This window comes from Lithobates pipiens, unplaced genomic scaffold (assembly GCF_037356315.1).
Source record: "Lithobates pipiens isolate NorthernLeopardFrog02 unplaced genomic scaffold, aLitPip1_a1.2 Scaffold_16, whole genome shotgun sequence".
NCBI classification, from domain to species: Eukaryota; Metazoa; Chordata; class Amphibia; order Anura; family Ranidae; genus Lithobates; species Lithobates pipiens.
The window spans coordinates 629,969,413-629,986,628 of record NW_027507748.1 but is presented as its reverse complement, the minus strand read 5'-3'; the positions used below and the strand labels follow the sequence as shown (position 1 = coordinate 629,986,628).

The 17,216-nt window shown below is 39.2% G+C and overlaps 1 protein-coding gene across 12 annotated transcripts in view; it reads left to right on the top strand.

Annotated features, from left to right (window-relative positions):
• The window catches only part of POSTN (periostin), a 78,488-nt gene that overhangs the window by 13,001 nt on the left and 48,271 nt on the right, over positions 1–17,216 (top strand). For all 12 annotated transcript variants that reach the window (XM_077484170.1, XM_077484172.1, XM_077484168.1 and 9 more), the window contains exon 3: positions 14,088–14,152. In XM_077484170.1, the coding sequence (XP_077340296.1) occupies positions 14,088–14,152 (65 nt within the window). The remainder of the gene's footprint in view (positions 1–14,087; positions 14,153–17,216) is intronic.

Sequence of the window (17,216 nt, the reverse complement as noted above, 5' to 3'; positions counted from 1 at the left end):
CCAGTTGCCCCAACCAACCCCTACCCTGCCGCACCTAATTCCACCCCTAAACTCGCCCTCGTAAATGATCTCTTAAATTACACTGTTAAATGTTTTATGCAGAATTAACTGCTTGCCGACCAGCTGTCGCAGTTGTACTGCAGCAACATGGCCCTGCTGTGTGAATCACTGTTATGCTAAGGCGCTCCCGCAGGTCTCCCCCAGAGCCAATGCGGGTGCCCTGCAGTCTTGATGACCGCCGGGCTCCCATGATCGCTCATAACATGGCAAGAACCGGGGTCTCTGAGTTGAAACGCCAAAGAGGGAAAGGTTTCTTCACAGTAAGAGCTGTGAAAATGTGGAAAAGGCACCCTCCAGAGGTGGTTCTGGCCAGCTCAGTAGATTGCTTTAATCTCCCTGGCAGTATGATTAATTCAGATTTTAGGTGCTGAAAGCGATACCATTATTTTGCATGGAAATTTGGCATTTTATACTGTAGGCCTGTAATTCTTAAAAATAATTCACTTAAATCTGTCCAAAGAAGAGTCTAATAGACATCCCAGGTGTGATAAAATTTGAAATACGAAATCAGAAATTATAATATATATATATATATATATATATATATATATATATATATATATATATATATATATCTATAAATAATTATAACAAATAATAATATAATAATAATAAAAATTATTCAATAATGTAATCAGATCAAAAACACTGAAATGTGCAGGATTGTCGCTGTCATTACTTTTAGTGTTTGATGATGAATTTCCCCACGAATTACTATCGCTCAATTCTGCAAGTGATTCTAATTTATTATCGCTGTTTTCTAGCTGGTCTAAAAGCCCTTTTGATGTAAACGGACACTTTTTGGTTGCTATGGACAATCTCCAGATTCCTGGTATAAAGAATAGTATTTATAATGTAAAACTGCGTGCAGGACACTGGACAAACCACTAGGGACAAAAGGGATGTGTAATTATTTGATACAGAATTGTAATCTGTAAGATTATAGTATACTGTATCTATACTGTGTTTTTTACTTTTTTAATTTGCCGCCGAACTCTGTCGTGTGCCGCAACGCTTGCAGGGAACGGAGCTCCGCACTGTGACAAATCGAGCGAGACACAGTGGCTTGCTGAGCACAGCGGGAAGACATTGCTGGATCCAGGGGACAAGGTAAGTAAACCCCTACATGGATCCTGTGATGGGATCCCGAGTCTGGCTCAGGAATACCGCTTATGGTACTGAAATCTCACCCCGAGCCACACTCGGGAATACCGCCAGGGAGGTTAAGAAAGGCCTGTATTCTTTTCTAAATGTACTTAATATAACTGGGTACTAACATTTAGAGGTAAAGTTGATCCAGGGAAAATCCGATTGCCTCTCTGGGATCGGGAAGGAATTTTTTCCCCTGCTGTAGCAAATTGGATCATGTTTTGTTGGGGTTTTTTGCCTTCCTCTGGATCAACTGTGGGTATATGATTGTGTATATGGGATTGTATGATATTAATTTTTATTTATTTATTTTTATGGCTGAACTAGATGGACTTGTATCTTTTTTCAACCTGATTAACAATGTAACTATGCACTATAGAAATGAAAATAGCACTAGTTATTGCACAATAAGCATAGCCCCATGAAAATAACCACACCTAGACTTGCCACTTGGTAGCTCTGCTATTTTACATAAGTGCCTCCAAAATGAATTGGTTTCAGTTAAATAAATGTCACAATTCACTGCAGTGAATTTTAACATTTTAGTAAATAAGTTAATGCCGCGTACACACGGTCGGAATTCTCGTCGGAAGAAGCTCTGATGGTTTTCCCGACGGAATTCCACTCAAGCTGCAGTGACGTACAAAACGTACGACACATACGACGGAACTAGACAAAGGAAATTTAATGGCCAGTAGCCAATAGCTTCTGTCTCGTAGTTGAATCTGAGCATGCGTGATTTTTTGGAGTGTCGGAATTGCATACACACGATCGGAATTACCGATAGAAAGTTTTTCCGTCGGGAAAATTGAGAACATGCTATAATTTTTTGCTGGCGGAAATTCGGGCAGCTAAATTCCGATGGAGCATACACACAGTCGCATTTTCCGATGAAAAGCTCTCATCTGTCTTTTTCTGGCCGGAATTCCGACCATGTGTACGCGGCATCAGACTGTGGACACTTCATTCATCTAGTCATGTGCAAGCAAAAAAAGTAATTTTAAATTTCTCTTGAACATGATTGTGTATTCAAAGTAAGTGCAGCTCTAGTTTGTTTACTAAGCAAATTTAACATGAACATTGCAAAATAAAAATTAGCTTTGCTAAGTCAACAGCTTCTACTTCCTTATGAGAATTAATCACACTCCCTGCAATAGGGAAAAACGTGTTTCTTATAGTTCTAAAGTCTTCTGCATTTAATCATATTTTAAATATAGGTTATATTTTGTGTTTTTAGATACCTTTTCTAGAGTTCTTGTCTTTTTTGAGCTTAGATTCATTTTAATTTATCTTTTATAAAGGCATCTTGAATTGCAGACTGCGTTGAAACGTGATATCTTTTGTGAAGATTTGTGAGTCTGCAATTCTACTTGAGTTCCTCTTGTAAAATATCCCAGGGGTAAAGGAGAACTGTACTAAGAAATTGGGATTGGAGCTGCTTCACAGTGAAGTTTCCATCTGTTTGCTATTATAATCACATAACCATACAAATTGTACTTACAAATCTACATATTGTTAGCACATTTAACTTTCTAAATTAAGTTTATTGAAGAATCGAAAAAGCATACTTTTTTAACATTCTGTTTACTTTAAGTGTTAGAAAAATGCCATATACTTTAAATACATTTACCAGGATTTATTTAGACTTAATTGATTGAAGTTAGTTTTGACTGAATGAAATCACAGGTAATTGTTGGCATCATCTGTCATTTTGTCACAAGAGTCATTTGCTTTGTTATGTGAGTCCTGATGCAAGTGTAAAGATTCTGATTCAATAGAGAATTATTGTTATTTATAAAAATATAACATAGTGCCAAATGCTAGAATAAACATTACTTTGCATGATATATCCTAAGTTGGCTATTTTTATTCAGCCATACACATGATTATGAAGATGTTAAATGCTTTTGTTTCTATCCTGGGGCATGCAGGTGAACAATTGCCTATGTGTTGACATCTTCTTACACTGACTCACCTAACAGCAGATGACCTATATGAAGCAGCAAATGTCCTTATGTGCTCTGAGGACCATTCATCCAATTAACATTCTCTGCTCTGACCTTTGCACATACATACTCAATCAATCAATTATATGCAGACTAAAGCCTCATATGCTTTATGGGCCAAATCACCTATTGGGGAATTGGTGAACTTTGACCTTTGCCTCTAGAACATCCACATACCTGCACAGGCTCGAAAGGCATGTTGCTGGATCAACTTAACACTGAGATGGAGATTCAAATACCCAATTTTACCCCAGGGATATAAGAAAAGCATGCTTTAACAAATGTATGGCTGTATTCAGAGCTGCAAATCTGAAATAATTTAAAACTTATTTTTTGGAGAATAAGATATATAAGCAGTGTTTTGCAGCAAATACTATTGTAATGGGAGGTTTTAACTCAACTCTTTCAAAAAAGTGAAAACAATTTTAACCTCCCTGGCGGTACCATTATTTCGGATTTTAGGTGCTAAAAGCGGTACCATTATTTTGCATGAAAATTTGGCGTTTTATATTGTAGTCCTGCAATTCTTAGGAATAACTCTCTTAAATCTGTCCAAACCAGAGTCTAGCAGACATCCCGGGTATGATAAAGTTTGAAAAATTAAATCATAAATTATAATATAATAAATAATTATAAATAATTGTACCAAATAATAATATAACAATAATAAAAATTATTCAATAATGTAATCTAATCAAAAACACTGAAATTTGCCGAGTTGCAGAATTGTCACTGTCATTACTTTTCAGTATTTGATGACGGATCTCCCCACAAATCGCTATCGCTCAATTCTGCGAGTCATTCTAATTTATTATCGCTGTTTTCTAGCTGGTCTAAAATCATTTTTGATGTACAGTGACAGTTTTGGTTGCTATGGACAATCTCCAGTTTCCAGGCATAAAGAACAGTTTTTACAATATAAAACTGCATGCAGGACACTGGGCAGAGCACTAGGGACAAAGGGGATGTGAAATATTTACATACAGCAATGTAATCTGTAAGATTACATTATACTGTATGTATACTGTTTATTTCACTTTTTGAATTTGGCGCCGATCTCCGTGCCCGTGCGTCGCAACGCTCGCAGGGCACGGAGATCGCCGATGTGATAGATCGAGCGAGACACGGCTCGCTCGTACAGCGGGGAGACATCGCTGGATTCGAAGGAGAAGGTAAGGAAACCTCCTCCTGGATCCAGCGACGCTGTCCCGAGTCTGACTCGGGGATACCGCTTTTGGTATAAAAAATCCACCCCGAGTCAGACTCGGGAATACCGTCAGGGGGGTTAAACCCCCTTCCTGCCCGGGCAAATTTTCAACTTTCAGAGCTGTTGTATTTTGAATAACAATTGCACGGTCATGCTACACTGTACCCATATGACATTTTAATCTCTTTTTTTCCCACAAATAGAGCTTTCTTTTGGTGGTATTTAATCATTACTGTTTTTTTTTTTTTTTTTTTGGTAAACAAACAAAAAAAAAAACATTTTGGAAAAAAATAACAGTTTTCATCGTTTATTTTGCAAACAGGTAATTTTTCTCCTTCGTTGATGTGCGCTGAGGAGGCTGCACTGATGGGCACTGATAGGCTGCACTGAAAGACTGCACTAATAGGCTGAACTGATAGGCACTGAAAAGGCGGCACTGATGGGCACTGATAGGTGGTACTGATGAGGTGGCACTGATGAGGCTGCACTAATAGGTGGCACCGATGGGCACTGATAGTTGGCACTGAAGGGCACTGATAGGTGGCACTCCTAGGTGGTACTGATAGATGGGACTGATGGGCACTGATGAGCACTGATAGGCACTGGTAAGTAACACTTATAGGCAGTACTGATAGGTGGCACAGGTGATGAGGAACTGATAGGGACTGATTGGCAGCATTGATGGGCAATGATAGGTGACACTGGTGAGTATTGATAGGTGGCACTGGTGGGCATTGGTAGGTGGCACTGGTGGCCACTGCTTAGCAGTGCTGATATGCACTAATAGGTGGCACTAATAGGTACTGGAAGTTGGCACTGGTGGGCACTGCTTAGCAGCAGTGGGTCTGGTGTGTGTGGGACTGATGTCCCATTTACACAAGATGGTAATCTGTTTTTTTTTCTTCTCACGCTGTCAGCATGAGGGAAAAAGGCAGATTACCCGCTTCTGTTTACATCGGGATCCCTTACTCCGATCTGTGATCAACTTACTCTCATCGACTCGCTGATCACAGAGCATGCCACACACGTCCCACAGGGGGCACGCAGGCATCACATGCATGGAGGACGTACATGGATGCCATCCTGGCAATTTAGGCCCGCACTGTAGCCATCTTTTGGCTATAGTGCAGGCAACAAGAAGTAAAGCATATAATCACCAACTTTGTATGTTCAAAATAGTGTCCAAAAATGTATTAAAGGGTTAACATTGTAGCAAAGAATTGCAATGTTTCAGGGCCATGCAGGAACCCTTTACCAGGCATCATTCATCATCATTAATTGCCCTTGAATTGTCACAATTCTTTCCTGTAATGTGATCGCTTTAATACATTCTTGGATGCTATTTTGAAGACCCAAATGGATATGTGCTCTGGATATATGCTTTACCTTCATGTTGATACCAGTTCCCAACTAGGCAGTTGCTACAAGCCATCTCCAGAAGCATATGGAATATGAATATTCTACTTTCCTAACTTGTTTATTAAAATGGAACAAAGCACATTGTTATCAAAACTATTACATTCAGGGCACATCATCAATGGCAGCTGTTATGGTTGCTTTGTTCTCAACCAAACTGTCAAGCAAGCAAATGTCTGGTGTCTTACCAGATCACATGTGCAGCCCTATGGCAACTGCAGATCAAACACAGGTTAAGATTGCAGTTTCCTTGACTGTAAAGGATAGAAGGTTTAGATCCTCTTTAAAGTGTCTGAAAAAAGAAACTGTCTGTGTTTTCACCTAGAAATAAGGTACCTGCATTCTTTATGTTCCAGAGTTGAGTCAGGAAGATTTCTAAGCTAGTTTGTTAAATTAGATCTTTAGTTAGGAGCCCAGTGCTTCTAGTTTCATGAAATGGTTTTGCTTCATAGGACACATCTTTCTGCGTCTTGGTGAGAGTGAGCTTGTATCTGTACTCAGACAGATGTGATAGATCTTCCCTGGTGAATGTTTGGTTGGACTGTTGCAGTGTTCTTGTTTTATGGGTCCACTTTATGAAAAGCAAAATGGGAGAAGGAAGAAAAAAATTAACTATAATGTTGCCACTTATTTCATGGAAAGCTAAAGCATGCGAACATGATCTCATTGTGAATCCCCTGAAAATGTGAGCTTTTCCAGACATGAGTCTTGAATTGTTGCCAAGACTGTTTCCCAAAGTGCTAAAGTTGACTGGATTTCTTTAGTGGGAGTGTAGATTTTTCCTTTAGCTTTTTCACCTTCATTTTGTTATGCTGTACAAACCATGCTTTTATTTAAATAAAGTGATTTATAATATCTGTAACATTAATACATTAGACCACTACCAGCACTACTTTATAGATAAAGAATCTTTGTTATATATCATATGAAGAATATATAAATATGACACAATCAAGAGCCTGGAGCGTATTACATAATATTGTTAGCATTCTGCAAAGCTCAATGATGCATATTTATGATTAGTAGATATGGTCTTTGCACACTTCTTTCAGGTAGGAGTTTTCCATTTTCACTAACCTATGGTTGAACATCCCTTTGATATGTAGCTTGATAAGGATTGGCAGGGGTAGCCAAGGATGTATTTTCCACAAGTCTTTTTGTGGGTCAGAGCCAGCAAGGTTATAGGGGGTGGCATACTACAAATTATTGTATTCTTTTCCACTTTTCTGGCTACAATTGGACATTTAAAATTAAAAATTGGAAAGTAATTCTGAGTTTGGGGATGCATGATTTATTGAAGGGGTCACATAATTCTGTAAGTTAAGCAACAGCCTTCTTTTCTTTTGTTTGATGAACTGTAAAGCTAATATTACAACATTTTGTGTCCAAATATACAATCTTATTTTAGAGTTTATATAATCAACAATGTAACAAAAAGGACACAGTTTATACACAAGGGTATCATGATTTATGTGTGCCTAGAACAGAATGATGTCTTAATACAGTGTAGCACTACCAGGACACCCATGGATAATTGTTCCTTTTCCCTTAAACAGTAGTTCTGAGGCTATATTAAGGCTCAGTTAACACTAGCCCGAATCCAAATTCACGCAAATTTCAGTGCAACTTTGGAATCTAACTTTGATACCGCTTTGATACCACTTTGATGTGACTTTTTACACTCTGTGACATTGAAGTCATATCAAAGTCGGACCAAAATAAAGCAGGAACCTTATTTAAAGTCGGACAGACTTGTGTAGTATCAGTTAAGACAGCTTTCATAGAGAAACATTGAATTTCACATGTCATGCAACTTGAGGTCTAACAAGTTGGATCCTATGTTGCATCAGTGTGAACGGAGCATAATAGTAGAAGCTGTTGTAACCTGTTCATTGTGATAAAGCTCCATCCTGAGAAACCCACTGCTTGTAGAGGCATGTAGGCTGTTAAGCATTGATGAAATTAATTATTATATATATATATATATATATATATATATACATATATATATGTATATATATATATATATATATATATATATATATATATATATATATATATATATATATATATATATATATATATATGTATGTATATATATATATATATATATATATATATATGTATATATATATATATATATATATATATATATATATATATATATATATATATATATATATATATAAAATTGCAATGGGAGGGAGATTTCTACGATATTAGATATTTTTAGAAAACCTATTGTAAATGTGGTATCAAATAAAAATAATTGCTGTTATTTTATATACTAACTATCAGTGTTATGCAAGGATCAGACAAACTTATTTATCGTTGGGTCAGGAAGGAATGGTTTCCCAGTGCTTGGGTGATGTGTATATTGCAACACAATTTTATGAACATGCCATGAGTCCCGAGCATTTCATCAAATTAGTACCAAGCATGTTCCCATGTGAATTTAACCACACAAGATATGTGTCTGCAGGCAATGCGTTCCTTTCCTGTTCTGTACAGCTTTAGATCCTCTTCCTTCTGTCTACACCGCAACTTGGGTTGGATCTTAGCCGAGGTTTGGTGTAATTAATTCCTTTCTGAAGTGGATTACATTAATCCAAGATAAAGTCATTTGTCAGGATAACATGTTTCTATTTCATTTTACAAAACATTGATCTTTTTTGGGTAAAACACAACTTAATGTAATAAATCTATATTATCTAATTAAATTAATGCAATTTTTTATATCAAAGCTAAACTCTAGTCAAACAAAACATAGATGGAATATATACATTGGGAGTTGTGATATCTGTCACATGAGTTTGTTTTTCTCTATATCCAGTCCTGACAATTACACATCTACCACACAGCACATCCCCTGGCTGGCAGGGTAATACACCTGGTCTTTCTCTGTTAAGTAACAATAACGTCTTGTTCACACCAAGTGTGGTGTATAACCATGTGTGAAATTGTGCACTTCCCTGTACTACAAGGAATCGTGCTGCCTTCTGGGGATGTGCTTGTGCTATTAATTATTTTGGCACCCCCACACATCTAGCAAATGCAGATGTGTACCATGCAGTTTGGTGTGGCACAATTTTAACAATTGTACCTGTGCTTTGTTTGCATTCTACGTTCATAGGGCAACCCATTGAAATGGGGTTGCACCTCATGGCGTGAAGAGCCCTTGCACCCCACTACCACTTCCCTATGACTGAATGGTAATGAGAAGCAGTAGAATGAGTAGCTCATCTCTCTGTCTCTCTGCTTTTTCTACCTAACATCATGTTCCTTGTTAGCACTGCAGTACAACTGACTTCCTAGTTGTGCTTCCCCTTCCCCCTTTTCCCTTTCTGAAAAAGGTAGACAAGGAACTAGAAGAGGCTGAAGAGGCAAGTCAGATTCAGGGAATAGCATTGCTTGCATTAAATGTGATTAAGCATTAAGGGGAGTATGCATTAATCACTAAATGTGTTAAAGTGATTCTAAAGGAAAGATTAAAAAAAGTTATACTTACCTGCTCGGTGAAATAGTTTTTCACAGAGCAGCCCATATCCACTGTTTTTTGGGTACTCTGCTGGCAGTCCTGACTCCTCCCCCCTGCTGAGCACCCCCAATAGCAAGCCTCTTGCTGCGGGGGCACACAAGCAGGCTTGCTTCCGAACCATGCTCTGTGTGACTATTTACACACAGAATGCAGCTTGGCCCCCGTCTCTCCTCATTAGCTTACTGGCTGTGATTGACAGCAGCAGGAGCCAATGGCTCTCACTTCTGTGTGAGCCAATGGGGAGAGAGATACCCCAGAAAGTTGTTACTCTCATGCACATGGCTGGATTCAGATGGGGTTCAAGGGAGGCTGGGGACTGCACCCAGAAGGTTTTTGCCTTAAAGGAGTTGTAAAGATTCCTGTTTTTTCAACTTAATGCATCCTCTGCATTAAGGTGAAAAAACACCTGGCAATGAAGGCCCACCCAGCCCCCCATTTACTTACCTGAGCCCGTTCACTTGCTGTGCACCTAAAGTATATGAACAACCTGCTCTCCTTTCTTTCACTTTCTACTCTATTCTGTCTGTTCTTTAAAGAATTGGAAATCAATTTGAGAACAAAAATGTAGTTGTTGCAATTAGTAACCAAGGTAATTTTACCTTTAGTTTGATGTATGAATGAAGCATTATGTTCAGATAGCATCTGCAAGGTATTTTAAAATGTTAAAGCGTGACTCCACTTTTGTGGAGAAAAAAACACTCTCCTCTGTGTGATCTATGTACATTGCAAGGATTATAACAAACTTTGTTGCAGTTTCCTACCTTTTGTTATTCTAAAGAAATCCCTCTATGTTTCTATGTGCCTATGTTCTGAGTGGGTCTAATGGGAGTGGTTTCATAATTAACTGACAGATGTGCAGCTGCAGAGCATTAATGAGGAAATCCGCTGGGCGTGCATCCCTTTAGACATGTTCCCATTGAAAGTATCTCTCCAATGAAATTTTTGTTGCAGAGGATGCCTGAAATCTGACTTGTATCTTAGGCAGACTTCTGGGAAAATTGGTGAGCCGATCACACAAGCATGAAATAATTTTTCTGGGGGGTGGTCAGTACACATTCTGTGTACAGAACAACTCCAAGTAGCCATATCACAATGCATTCTCAGAAAATTACAGTGGCTGCAGATTGAAATTGAAAGGTAATTTTTAATAACATTCAATCACAATAGGGTTAGTGTCGCAATTATAAATGCTATATTATTTTTTCTTTATTTTCTAGTTTTTTCACCATGAAAGTGGAGTTACCCTTTAACTATCGTTACATAGAAATGCAATTCAGAAATGCATAATACAAGTAAAATCCCTAAGAACCTCACATCCCCAAGTAAGAATTCCCATCTTGTATCTATGTTAGTATCTTGGATAAAAGGGATTCATAAGTATTATAACATAATCTTATTTATTTAAAATAAATTTTAGCTTTGAACCATTTTTGCATAGCTGGCCTGTTTCCATATTATCTAATTGTTTTACTGTAAATTCAGCAACGATGAAAGATATTATTCATTCCAGACAGTCATCTAAGGTCTTTTTAAATGGGCGTTTAGTACATTTTGTATTGCTAACAGAGATAAAAAACACAAGTAGAGTAGTACAATCTTTTTTGTTCTGGCATGTTCTCCTATTAGAACAACCCAGTCCCTGTGGAAAATACAGATGCACACCTTTCTTTTAGAAAGTATGAGTGTTACATTCCAAAAAAAAAAAAAAATGGAGGTAAAATATTTGTTCAGGAAGATTGTACCCTGTATTTGCCAGCAATAACATAATGTTGAACTGTGAAATAAATTGCATTTGTAAATAGCAACAAGTATTTTAAAGCGGGAGTCCGCCGGGACTCTGCGTTTTTTTTTTTTTTTAAAAGCCAGCAGCTACAAATACTGCAGCTGCTGACTTTTAAAATAGTGACACTTACCTGTCCAGCCAGCCCGCGATGTCGGCACCCGAAGCCGATCTGTAGATCGTTTCTCAGGTGCTGCCGCCGCCATCTTGGGTATGGGAATCAGGAAATGGAGCCTTTCGGCTTAATTTCCCGGTTCCCTACTGCGCATGCGCGAGCCGCGCTGTGCAATAAGGACGGTCCCCGCTGCCTCTGGGATCTGTGTGTTTTCCCAGCAGGCAGCGGGGCACTTGCGGAAAGGGGCGGGACTTGCGGAAAGGGGCGTAATATACGCCCCTTTCCGCAGAGAGCTATCCCGGAAGTGGGTGCAGAATACCTGTACTGTACAGGTATCTGCACCCCCCTCCCCCCTGAAAGGTGCCAATTGTGGCGCCGGAGGGGGGGAGGGTTCCGATGAGCGGAGGTCCACTTTAGGGTGGACCTCTGCTTTAAATTACGAAATTCCTAATGCTTAGTAAATGTTTTTACATTTGTGAGCCAAAATGGCACCAGAATCTTGTCACTGCTTTGTTTTGTTTTGTAGTGAAAAGGTACTTTTGCTAGGTATCTTCACGCAAATACATTCTAAGTTTCAATTAGGACAGCGGCCTCAAAACGGCTTCTCTTTGGTAGCCTTTTTTCGTCTCTTGGAACACTATTGCTTTCATTGATATAACACAATTCTGCTCCCACTGACACCAATAATTGGTTTATTCCTCTCACTGATATTAACAATGGGGCCTCCTGCTTCCACCTACACCATCCTGTCCCCCCGGGGAAGCAGCAACATTAGCATCACCTGCTATGGCAATACAAGCAGACCTACGGCTCCTACTGGGTTACAGTCAGATCTGTTGGATATAGATTGGTGCGCTTTAGCACCTTCAATGTGTGAGTACCCTGTAATGGGATTTTTTTTATAAATAGATGTTTTAAACGATAAAACACTATCCAGTTTGTTTTTCCTATATGCATTGAGGATACATGTTAAAAACGATCCAGGAATCTGCAAAGTTCACTTAACACAGAGCCATGGGGTGGTTCAACCGAGTGTATAGACCAAACTTAATTGTGCGGTCACACGCTCTAAGGTGAGGATAATCACGTAGGGGGGGAGCATGAGAGTGTTGGCAACTAATATAAAGTTTGGAGCACGCAACACAAGGATCCAATCCAATCCATTTCTATTTTGGAATACCTTAAAGACTATTATTAATGAACCTTCACTATTGAGCACACAGTGTTCACATGGGACACAATGAAATATATTATTAGCACATTAGCACTTTATAGCATGTATGTTACATGCGATTTGAAATAATTTTGGTGTACTTTTGATTACTTAATTAGTTGTTTATATTGTTTCATTAGCAATCAAGCACTTTTGCATATATGTCACACGTATTTTGAATATTTTTTGTGGACACTAAGGATATTTAGATTATATATTCACCTATACAGTATATGTGTATTGATCTACCATTTAGAGTGACACTTTTTGATTTATCTGATTATGTAGCACATTATGGGACTGTGAACACTGTCAGCAGCTGATTAATATATATATATATATATATATATATATATATATATATATATATATATATATATATAATGTGTGTATGTATATACATATATACCATCATTTTAGTTAATTTTTTTCTGTTGGTTCTCGTATCTCGCAAGATTTTTTTGTTATTTATGAGTTTTTTCAGTAGTGATAATGAAGTTAAACAATCAAAAATGGCCTGAAAAATCAGACATTAAAAATCGTGTTTAGTGATCCATGGAAAAGTGTCTCCATACACTGGTGGTCAGTGAAGTGTGCCCTTACATTGATGATTAGTGGAGATGGGCTACCTTAGATTGGTGGCTAGTGGGAGGGGAACCACCTCATATTGGTATTCATGTACAGAACACTAATGATCATTGGGAAAAAGGCCACTTTCATATTGTTGGTAAGAAGGGAGAAAGCTCCTGACATTGAAGGTCAGTGGGAATGCAGCCCCCCAAATAGCAAAAAAAGACCTCTGGTGTCAGTGGTTGCTTACTTGGGAGGCAGAAATTGCTCATTGTTAAAGAAACCCCCAGCAACCTTTAGAGGAATCATGGTGCAGAAATGTTGGCCTAAGCCGTGCCATCTGCCCAAAATAAAACTTGTAGTTGTCAGATGAGTTTTATTGTACTACTTTGTTGTACCTAATGTTAGTGTACCAGTATCCAGTTGTGACAGTTCCCACACTAGTTATAAAGCACTGGAACAGCTTTACTCTGGCTTTTCTGTCTGTAAAATTTACCATTATCTTCTTTTTATAAAGAGCACTGCTTAAAGTGTTTTATGTGTCATTATGTATTACGTAGAGACAATGTCTGCTTTGTATCAGGTTTTTGTTTGCTAAGTACTACACAGTCCAGAACTTCCAGAACAGGTTCTAATGAGCTTACCAGTGGGAATACTGAAAAGAAAACACCAGCATTGTAGGGAATTACTCCCCCATCAAAGGATGAGTTCACATTTTTCAGGAGAGAGCAAACCCTGTATTTCTCCAAGTAAAACTCTGAAAGTTAGAAAGTTGTGAAAAAAAATGGACAACTGTGTTTTCCTACCTTAGTGTGCATCAAAGTACTGCACTATTTTATAAAGTGTTCAGGCATCATCCTTTACCGTTCACTATCATTTAAAAAAAATAAGTTTAGAAAATGAAACATGTAGATTTTTTGGTTAAAAAGTCTGTTTCATACTAGCATTGAATTATCACATTGCTTCTGCGCTGCTTAAAAAAATGCACTTTGTCAGCTTACTTCATCTAATTTTGAAATTCTCTTCAAAACAGGACTGTCTTATATGAATGCTGCCCTGGATACATGACAATGAACGGTCAACCAGGATGTCCTGCAGGTATGAAAAAATCCAGATTCCGATAATGTTCCTGGGCATGTATTAGTGTATAGATATGTAAACTACACAGCATATTTTGTGCATTTAGTATGAATCTTCATAAAGTAAACCTGTCATAAATACATAATCAAAGGTTGCTTTCTGGGAAAATCATTCATCCGTTATTCAGGGTTCGGTGGATCTGAAAAATAGGCATCTGAAATGATATGCACATTTTAACTATTCCTATAAGGAAGTTTTGGCTCCCCCCATTGCTGCTGAGCTGAGATTCTCTATTGGTACCTTTAATGTGATGATTGGCCTACATGACCAAAAGAGAGACCTTAGAAGTGGAACTGGAGGAGACCAAGCGTGACCACGTTTCAAATAACTGCAGCTAAATTTACTGATTATTTGGTTGTACACATCTGCTCTGCTTATAATTTTTTTTTTTTTTTTTAATCACAAGCTCAGTTTAGTTTACCAAGGTTAGTGAAAGGTTCACTTTAAAACACCTAAAGGCATAATTTAAAATAGCAGAATCAAATTTTGTAAGGTTATTGACAATCATTTGACTGTATCTAGACACAAGCTATGCTGTAGGTCTCTTTCTTTTTGAGCCAAATCAAGACCAAGCCATTTCTTTGACATATATATTCTCATGTCACTAACAAACCCATTAAATGAAGAGCAAGTATCTGAAATGTTAAAATTAAATTCCAGCTTTCTATTCACTAGAACTGAATAAAAATGATAAATCCCAGCATAGATCATACCTCTGTACTATGTTGCGGTATTGTCTGCAGATCCCCTGATATTCTGGGTTTAGTTGTGGCTTTATATAATGTGACACTCTATCATGCTGATAGACTCCTTTCCACGGCCTCTTCCTGCAGCAACTAGAGTCTGTAACACTCTCATCTTTAGTCTTTCAGAATCTGCAAATGATTTCACTTACTTCACTGCTCTGATGGTGGGTGGGATGGAATACATCCTAATTAGCATTCAATTCTGCCCAGTCAGGTAAAGAACTTACAGGAAGAGCCGAAACCTCCCAAGTCCCGCCTCTGAAACCTGCCAAGTCCCGCCTCCAAGATCACAGCATTATTCAAGAAGGGAACACATTCATACACAGCCTGTCCTGAAAGCTATATGTGTCGCTAGGCAGGCATAATTGGATCAAAATTAGAAGTCAATCCTACCCAGTTAAATATGCCGACCAGTGAGAACCATGAGAATCCCACCCCTCAGATTCCGCCCTCCCAGAGCCCTGCTCTCTCTGAAGTGATTCATTTACATATGAAGGAAACCCCTTCATAATAACCTCCCATGGCCCTTCCTCTGTAGTCTTGCAGTAAGCTGTTATTCTTTGGAATGCTGCAAAACAGGAATGACACAGGAGGAGGTATGACACGTTTACACCTTTCACCACCCACATGAAGGCCCATAAACACCCACAGTAACCCTAGAACCCACCCACATAGACTCCCAGAACTGGTACAAGTGACTAGGGATGAGCCAAATACTCCCGGGTTCAGTTCACAGTAGAATATGCTTCGGGGTTGGCTCTTTTTCATTCTAACTCTATGTCCACTTGGATGGTGGGGCTTGAACCTGGGCTCACGGCGCAGGTGCCATTCATCTTCGGATACTTTCGGAATCTGCTTGTCATGTGTACTGTGCATGCACAGTACACAGAGGACACTATCCAATGGGGGACAGTATTTGACAGGACACTGGCAATACAGATAAAAGTCATTGAAAAAAATGGCATGGGACCCCCCCAGCCCATTACCAGGCCCTTTGGGTCTGCTATGAATATTAAGGGGAACCACAAACCAAAATTTAAAAAAAAATTGCTTGGGGGTTCCCCAAATTCCATACCAGGCACTTCAGGTCTGGTATGGATATTAAGGGGATCCTTGTGGCAATTTTTTTTTAAATGGCATAAGGGTCCCCCTCAAAATTCATACCAGACCCTTCAGGTCAGGTATAGATTTTAAGGGGAACAATGTGCCAAAATGATGAAAAAATGGCGCGGGGGTCCCCCCAAAAATCCATACCAGACCCTTATTCAAGCACGCAACCTGGCAGGCCACAGGAAAAGAGGGGGGAACAAGAGAGCTCCCCCACTTCTGAACCATAACAGGCCACATACCCTCAACATGGGGAGGGTGCTTTGGGGTAGCCCCCCCAAAGCACCTTGTCTCCATGTTGATGAGGACAAGGGCCTCATCCCCACAACCCTTGCCCGGTTGTTGTTTAGGTCTGCGGGTGGGGGGGCTTATCAGAATCTGGAAGCTCCCTTTAACAAGGGGACCCCCAGATCCCGCCCCCCTGTTTGAAATGGTAGGGGTACATTGTACCCCTACCATTTCACAAAGAAAGTGTCAAAATGTTAAAAAACCACAAGACACACCTTGGGAAAGTACTTTATTAGAAAATAAAAAAATAAAAAAGTCCTCCGAAGTCCATTTATCTTCTTCAATGGTTTTGCCAACGGACTGAAAAAAAAAAAAAAACGCCACCGATCCGCCTCCAAGGGAGGCTCCCGGGGTCTGACGCGTCCTCACAGGTGACAGTTGTTATATAACTGAGGGGCCAGGCAGTGACGTACCCGGGTTACTGCGCCCTCTCTGAGACAAGGGGATTTCCCAATGGCTTCCCTGTGGCGTCAGAGGGGACGGGGCCACTCGTTTTATGTCTACAGACCTGAAGGACAATACCATGCATATAAGCCTTTAAAATTAGCATGTTTGATTTCTCCCATAGACTTTTTAAAGGGTGTTCTGCGGCCTTCTAATTTGCCTCAAACACCCCACATTGTATGCTATTTGGCAAACACCCAATGTTCAAGTCGAACTTACGTTTGACTCGAACATCACGCTCATCCCCACAAGTGACTCCCATAGCCCGCCCTGAAACTACAGAGGCTTGAAGGATCATGGGAGATATAGTTTCAGGACTGAAAAAGCAAGCAAACAGAAAGTCAGAGAACTTTTACATTGAGCTAGGAGGAGGGGTAACATCACAGACACAGAAACCTTTTCGGTCAGTTGACAATCATTTTCAAATTACTGATCTC